General features: G+C 43.4%; 1 protein-coding gene across 1 annotated transcript; it reads left to right on the top strand.

Annotated features, from left to right (window-relative positions):
- Nucleotides 1–3,974: 3,974 nt before the first annotated feature.
- Nucleotides 3,975–7,878, top strand: LOC147322812 (kinesin-like protein KIF1B). Its single transcript, XM_086302761.1, has 3 exons — nucleotides 3,975–4,244; nucleotides 7,372–7,514; nucleotides 7,693–7,878. Exons 1-3 carry the CDS (start codon nucleotides 4,106–4,108, stop codon nucleotides 7,876–7,878), a joined length of 468 nt encoding a protein of 155 aa, XP_086158887.1. The 5' UTR covers nucleotides 3,975–4,105.
- The last annotated feature ends 394 nt before the right edge of the window (nucleotides 7,879–8,272 follow it).

Raw genomic sequence — 8,272 nt, 5'->3', positions numbered from 1 at the left:
GAACCTCATCAAAACACCTATGAGGGAATTGGTTAAGTCTGGCCCCTGCAACAGTTGTGAGTTCAGTGACATGCCTTGATACGTGGATGCACAGTCAAATACCACTCTCAACTTGTGCTTGGTTGGGTGGTAGACCCCATGATGCGGGAGATACCATATTCTGCTACCACTTTTACAAGTTTCTGCCACAGGAACTTCTTCGGCATAGCCCCTTTCCAGTGTCTCTGTCATAAACTTTGTGTACTCTTGATGAAACTCACTGTCTCTTAACAGCCTCCGTTTCAGGCCTTCTGCTCTTTGTACCGCCACAACACGGTTGTTTGGAAATGCAGCCCCCTTGTTCTTTAAAGGAAGGCCAATGTTGTAGTGACCATGAACCTGCTTCACTGACAGTGACACAGACTCCATAAATTGTCTGTCTCTGGCCGACATTTCCATTTTCTCAGATAACTCATGCTCAGGGAAATCATACCTCATTTGCTGCTGTGAGAGCTCCTCTAGCTTTGTCACCGATATCCTGTTCACCATCACCGGTGGCCACTCAACAGCTCCTTGAGCAATACCCTCTTCTCTTAGCAGAGGTCCATTAATCGTCCAGCCTAGTGCAGTTTTTACAGCATATGGGCCGTTGCCCTCACTGTTGATAACCTTCCAGGGCTCAAGCGCCTTTGGTACATTCGTGCCTATTAACATACCAATATTTCCATCAATCTGCTTGAGCTGAACCTCCTTCAAATAAGGCCATCTGTCCACATCGCTTTGTTGTGGAATGTTCTCCTTTGTTACTGGAATCTCTGCCTGTGTGAAAACCTGGGGAATCTTCAAAAAGTTATCCTCATCCAAACCACTGACCTCGAGACCCTTAACGACATGAGTACTGATTGTCGCTTCCTTTCCCATGGTGCGGAGCAGAATGTTGGACCTTTTTCCTGTGACCTGTAAATCCCTCATCAGCTCATCTGTACAAAAGGTTCCAGTGCTTCCTGGGTCTAAGAACGCGTATGATTCAACTGTTGTGTTGCTCCTTGAACATCTGACCTTCACAGGCACAATTGAAAGTGCACAGACTGCTTCGCCAGCCCCAGTACAACCGCATGTTTCACTGCCTGCTGCTGGAGAAAAACTTGCTGCTGGTTCTCTGATACTTTTACTGTCACTATCAGGAGAAGAGTACTGCTCCTTATGCAGAATCGTGGGATGTTTCTGAGAACAAGTCTCACACGTGTGTCTTTGCTGACAGCCTTTGCTCAGATGCCCCTGTGACAGGCAACCAAAACACAAGCTCTTTGATTTGAGGAAATCAAGCCTTTCTCTGTGAGGCTTTTGCTTGAGGAGTCTGCAGGTACTGAGGTTATGTCCTCCCTTATGACAGAAAAGACACTGTCTTCCACCTGTAGAGCCTACATTTTCCCTTTCCCTCTTTGTCTGCTCTGGACTGTTTGACACAGGTGCCGTATTAGTAGCAAAGATGCTTTCCCTCTCCTTGAATTTCAGAGCATTCTCTTTGCACACCTTTGCTTTGCCCTTGTCTCTAGACAAAGTGGTGTCCTGAATGTTACCAAACAATGGGTGAGAAGCGATCTTTGCCTGCTTCTCTACAAAACTGACCAGATCAGCGAATCTAGCTCTCATTGCTGTACGTTCTTGAATGTCACAGGCAAAACCCCTCCACCTTTCCCTTAATTTAAAAGGAAGCTTGGAGATAACTGTTCTCATATTAGTAGGGCTATCCATCTCCTCAATGTACTCCATGCTGTCTACTGTGTTACAGCAACTAGTGAGGAACATAGCAAACTCCATCAGTGCATCACCATCCTCTGGCTTAATTACAGGCCATTTTAGAGCTCTTTCAATGTAGGCTGAGGCAATAGTATATTCATCCCCGAAATGCTTGCGCAGAAGCCTCTTAGCTTCAGCGTAGCCCCTGTCAGGATACATGTGCGAACAGCTACGAACAAGAACCTTGGGTCTCCCTTGGGTGAACTGCTCCAGGAAGCGCAACCTATCTCTATTGCTGTCTGTCCTTTTCTCAATCCCATGCTCGAACGCTTTCATAAAAAACCCAAACTCCAGTGGATCCCCACTGAATACTGGAACATCCAAAGGAGGGAGAGTGGATGCTTTCTGTTGTTTTACTAGGAGCTCTGTAATCTCGTTTTGTCGCTTCATGACATTCAACAAGTCTTTAACATCAGTCATCCTGCCTTGACTAGTAATAGACTGGCTATTATCCTTCTTATTCAATGGACGAGGAAGCCTGCTACTCCTTTCTGAGCCCTGCATTACCTCTGACTCACATCTTCGACCGACATCTTCATGTTCTGGCTGAACCAAACCAAAACTGGCCCCAATACTTTGGCCCGGAGATCTTTGGCAGGTAGCCATTTTGTTGACCAAGTCAGCAGAAGTGTTATGGGCTGGCTCCTTCACAGTCAGCACCTCAAGCTTTGCGTTAGCTGCAGCAATAGCTGTTTGCAACTCCCATTCCTCCCTTTTTGCCTTAAGAACAGCTTCTTGTCTGTCAATCTCCATCTTTTGCTTTAATGCCTCAGCACGCGCTACCAGAGCAGCCCTCTCTGCCTCAATCTTTAGCCTGGCAGAATATGTGGTCGAAGACACAACAGAAGAGGTTCGACTGCTTCGATGTGCTTTACTGCGTCTGGACGATATTGCTGAAGCACTGTCTGCAGGCTCAACTTCAGCATCAACCATTCTTGCTTCAACTGCTTGCATTTCCACTCCTTTTAACCATCTCTCGACTTCCTCCACAAAACTTCTCAAATAGCTAGCCTTTGGCTCATACCACTGTGTCTGATCATGAAGAAGTTCCGACTCAGTCAAGTGATTTTTAACTGCATCGTTGTTTTCACAAAACTCAATATATATTTTTGAGAAGTCAGTGGCTAATTTAACAGCCACTTCCTCAAAATTGCCGTCATCTTCCATAAGCTCCTCGATCTCTTTTATCTTTCTAGTAAGATAACCCAACTTGGTTTTCCTTGTCACTTTAAGATGCTGAAGCTTTTCCTCTTGTGCTTTAAAAGTTGGCTTGGAAACTCTTTTTTCCTGCTGCTCCATATTAATTGCGCTGGCATAAACCTTTCAATGCAATTAATCCTTTACACAGGCCATGTACCACTTAACCATACAGGAATTTTCACAAACCGTAAAGCAGGCACAGCCTCTTACTTTTCAGATGCGGGGTTTTCTTACTGCCGAAAGGATCCGGAAAACACGGGAAGGCTTAAGCGCATCCTCTTTCACGTCCCGTTTTCCGTTTTCCCTTGCCGCGCCGCGGGCCGATTAACTCTGTGCGCCGGTGACGCGTGCGTAATCCTCTCACTTTCGGAGCAGTTTTCTGACTAATGTAGCGGCAACCTTCGGTCCTTCTTTGCCGCTTTTGCAGAACGTAAAGTTTCTGACTCGTGCTCTTGTTAAGTCTCTTGGATGCCTTCCGGTAGCAAAAAACGAGGCGAAGGAAAAAAGGGGCAAAACATTTATTTTCCTTACAAAACGAAAGGTACAAAACAAATGCCTCTGGTGGGAGCTCCGTTTATATTCCCTTTGTGTGGCTACAAAAAATAACATTAAAACGGCGACGGTCAGAAAACTGTTGCTCCACGTCCTGCTTGCTTACCTAACCTTTTTTCCCTACCCCTCCGCATGCGGGCCAAATACACACCCCCTTTACGACATCTACCAACACTTTACAACAACAACAGACTAACAAAGCAGGATTAATTTATGGAGCACAGCATATTACATTATAACCTAAAATGATCAAGATTATAATAAAAACTTAAAGATCATGACAAATACTTAAATATGGCATGATGTAACTGAGTAAAATATTGGCCTGGACTTGGCTCCAACACGTTCAATGATTACTTGGTCATGAATGCTTGAGCTTTGACAAAGAATCGCACACTTGTTGGAAAGTGACGCAAACAGAAGCCAGCGCGAGACCACAGGAGAAGCGGGAGTTGCGCTACAGTCTCGAGCTACAAAAACAGTGATAGTGCGTTAAGTTGAGACAAAGTCCAGCAGTTTTTCAGCTCGAAGCTCTCAGAGCTGTTTTCAGTGAGCTGCTTCTGCTTGTTGAAGCATGACTGAGACAGAGTTATACACGCTGTACAAAGGCGTCTATGTGCCTTCAAGTCTCCATCCGCCCGAGAGCCTCAGGTACTACGAGGAGTTTGCGTTTCGTCCGGATGACATCCTTATTGTAACGTACCCCAAGTCTGGTGAGTGATCGCGGTTCGACTGCAAATGGTTTCTTTTATGCTAAAGAGAGGTTTGTTTCAGTAGGCTGGAAGAGGATTTTTCAACCTGTCGTTTTCTTATTATAAGCAGCAATAACACTATATAATCGTCCTGGCGTTGGTCTAACACGTCGTTTAAAACAAGGATTGCTCTTAGTTTCCATTTTATGCGACCACGTTAATGGTATGTATTTAGCATTAAATTTCATTGTGGGGTTTATTTTAAATGTGGGAACCTTGTTGGAAAGCTCTCATCCCCGACTGTCCGTTGAGTCTCCGGCAGAAACAGGTCTGTCAATGCCCGGCGTCTAAATATATATGGAACTCCAAAGTGTTCAAAATTAAATAAATAAATAGGTCAAGATGAAATAAATAACTATGTGAATAAATAAGACACAGATATGTAATGTGAGAATGATATTGTGAAATAATGGAACACATTTTGAAAAAAATGCTCATTATTGTGAAATATATTGCATTCTGCTATATAAATTTACTTATTATTGTGAAATATTATTTCATGGTCATTATTTTTCACAATAACAGAGATTATTCCTGAGGCATTTTATTTATTTCCAGCCGTTTTTAGTCCAAAATGACCTTTTTTCAAAGTCAGTCTTTATTTCAAAATCCCGTTTTTCCCGATGGTCTATTTATTTCATAATGCGACTTTTCAGCAGAATGACTTTGTCTGTCAATCAATGTAAGTGGGCTGGACCTTTGCACCTATTGGCTTATCGTTTACCATCGACTAGTTTTCCTGGATACCGGCTCCGCGGACGGCTACTGCAGCTAGCAACAGCGTGCTAGGTCAAAAGTCACGGAGGATGGCGGACTGGTGTGAACTTCAGCCAGTTCTGCTCATTTAAGCAAATCAGATAGAGAGGGATCATTTACCTGTAGATACTGTTTTGAGTCGTTTAGATGTTTCTGAAATGCTTGGGATGATAATTGCTCTTCAAGATGTTCGCATCGATGACAGCATTGTCAAAGGTTTAAGATCAATTCAGCACCGTGTTCGTTTGGAATACGCCGAGGAAGAACAGTCTTCAAATGTTGGCCGTCCACGTCTAGAAATCCCGGTGCAGCACTCAGGACTTTAGTGCTGTCCGGGATAACCGTCGGGGTAATTGCCGATACATTTTCTGTGTCTCCGAGCACAATTAGGAGGAAAATGACGGAGGATGGTCTAAGGTAAGTTTATGCTGTAATTGAGCACCTGTGTGATTCTGTACACAGCATTGTTTAGGTGTTGACCTTAATTATGACGTTTGACAATGAATTATTATCGCTTACTTTTTTTTGTTACTGTCTAAACTAAGTGGGGCAGCTACGGCTAAAGCTATCGGCGCCATCTCGGCGTTGAGACACGTTTAGCAGTGTTAGCTGTTAGTGTGTTAACTCGGAGACTGGGGTCAGTGGAGCCTGTAGGAACCTTTTACACAGAGAGTAGACCCACCAGCTTTCCACAGTCTACTTACTTATCACATCTTGTTAGACAACAGGGTCATTAGTGCTTTAAATAGTACATAGTTGAATGTTTCATTGCTGTTTGCAGTTGATTGTTCTCTGATAACGCACAACAAGGTTGATGTTAAATAGCGAGTTTATTGAAATGGTTTTGTCTATTTCAGCAGCATTATAGATATCATACTTTCTCTGGTGTCTTCGGTAAAGCTAAAACAAGAATACATTTACATCCTTGGTTCTTTCAGCATTAATTGGAAAACTTTGAGATTTGCTGTGCGCCTCCCAAGCCATTCTCTTTTATCCCACCTGTCAGGTATAGATGGCAATACTTTAAACAAAGTTAAATTTGTTATACCTGAAGAGAACCAATCCTGACCTAGAATGGGTGAATGAATAATTAGTTGGTAGCCAATGCCTAAGCAACTCACATAGGCCCTGGCAGACTCAATAAGTCCATCTAGGAACAGCTGCAGGAAACACCTCTTCAGTTTAGATTTAAAACATGTGCATGCTCTTTCAGGTTGATGAGGATTATGGTGTGGACTGGACAGGACAACATAATCGCTGCCCATCAAATGAGATCACCATTCCTGAGATTCAGCTCCCAGATGCACTGAATGAACAAGACCCTGCTGTGCTACCAATACTTCAAAATCACTTGTAGAAAGACATTATTACATTTAATCAGTTTCTATGTCAGGAGGATTTTTTTTTTTTTTAATTTCTACAGCTTTGTAGCTAATACTGACTCAAAACAGCATAACCAATTTCATTTTCAACAAAACAGTGAGTGGCTATAAAACAGGATTTGTTTTATACAGCTGTCACTTTAATGATATTCATTTCTTGGTTGGATATACAGTACATGTCAACTCTGAGCAGATTTAATACAATGAACACAGTAGAGTAGTGTAACATCTTAATTCAAATAATTTTTTCTAGAAATTTTTTTTGTATCAGTAGCGAGTATAAACAAAACATATTGTGTAATTTATAATGTACAGTGAACAACTGATTTTGATATCTGAACTCTTCATCAGTTTATATTAAAAAAGCCATAAATGCACACCTGTAGTGTGTATTTTTCACTGTCAAGTGTATTAAAAAGAACTAGAACTCACTAGATTGTCCGTTTCTTTGAACACCGAGTACAGTAATGTGATGCAAGAAAGAAGAAATGGTCTAATTTTACCATGTGGTTATGGAATCAATCGTAAACCAGACCAAAACCTGAGTCAGTAGAGTTGAGACACACCTGAATGTCCATTAGAAATGACTCATAGGTACAGTAGTGTGCAGGAAGACGTAGTACTTCAAAACCGGTGGAAGACTTTGGAAGATTGCTGTTGACCACTTCCACAGTCATTTCTCGGCAAGACTTCCCATCCTGTCCAAAACTTGATGAGGGCTTTTTGTTGTGCACAAGATGCTGCAACAGAAGATTGTTTTAAACTATAATGACATCCTATATTCATTATTTTGAATCTTTTATGGTCTTTGTGTTTACGTCTTTGTGCAGAATCCGTGTTCCTGCTCTCATTTACTGTTTTAGCTGTTTGGTGGTTCTTGAAATTTTGTGAGGTTTGACCGGAGATTCTGTGGAGAGCTTCATCCTAATGAGGGCTCATGTCCTGAGCAGGGATGCAGAGGAGGAGGAAGGTCCTGGACACATCAGTGGCTTATGTGCGTGGAGAGGAGAACCTGGCCGGCTGGAGGCCCAGAGGAGATAGCCTCATCCTAGAGCACCAGTGGGAGCTGGAGAAGATGGAGCAGCTGCAGGAGGTGGGGCCTTAAAAGATTCATAAAGAAATAAATCTGTTTAATATCATTGAGGGAAAAATGACTTTTCAGCTCAAAGAACAAAGTGCTATTCTAAAAAGTTTTTTCTTAGAGTACAGACGTTACATGACTAACCTCCCCTCTTCTCCCCACCTCACATTCGCCCCCATCTTTCGTCCAGGTGGAAAAGACCCGTCACCTTCTGGGAGAGGCGGCTCCCGTGGGAACAGCTCCCACCACCAAGTCCCTGAGTGAGTCTCTGTCCCCCAGCGTGAGCTCCGGCACTCTGTCCACGTCCACCTCCGTCTCCTCGCACATCTCCAGCACCACCTTTGAAAGCGTGAGAAGGAGCTGGCCACCAAGGTGAGAAAAACGTGGGCTTAGTGGGCGTTCTTGTTGCTGCCTTCTTCCTTCTCTGCTCGGAGCTGATCGGTCTTGTTCCTGTTGTGTTGTAGTGCCTGCGCCTTCTGACACACACCTTCAATACTGAATACAACCAGCTGGTGAACAGCATCAGTGACTGCAAGGTGAGAAATAATACAAAGAAATTAAAAAATAGCCTTTCTGTGTCACATCAGGGAGTTCCTATATTGACGTCTACCTCATCCTGCTGTTGTTTCACTTCAGCTTTCTCTCATCTCACCGATCGGACGTGATCCATCCGTGACGAGCTTCAGCAGTGCCACCCTCACCCCTTCCTCTACCTGCCCCTCTCTCGGACTCCCGCTGTGGCTCCATGGGCCAGAAGTAAACATATTTTT

This window comes from Aulonocara sp. 'chitande type north' Nkhata Bay, linkage group LG8 (genome assembly GCF_057382095.1).
Source record: "Aulonocara sp. 'chitande type north' Nkhata Bay isolate Kocher_YH1m ecotype deep benthic linkage group LG8, A_spYH_male_GT1.1, whole genome shotgun sequence".
In the NCBI taxonomy this organism is placed as follows: Eukaryota; Metazoa; Chordata; class Actinopteri; order Cichliformes; family Cichlidae; genus Aulonocara; species Aulonocara sp. 'chitande type north' Nkhata Bay.
Note: the sequence above shows the minus strand (reverse complement) of the source record. Positions and strands in the feature narration are given on the sequence as shown.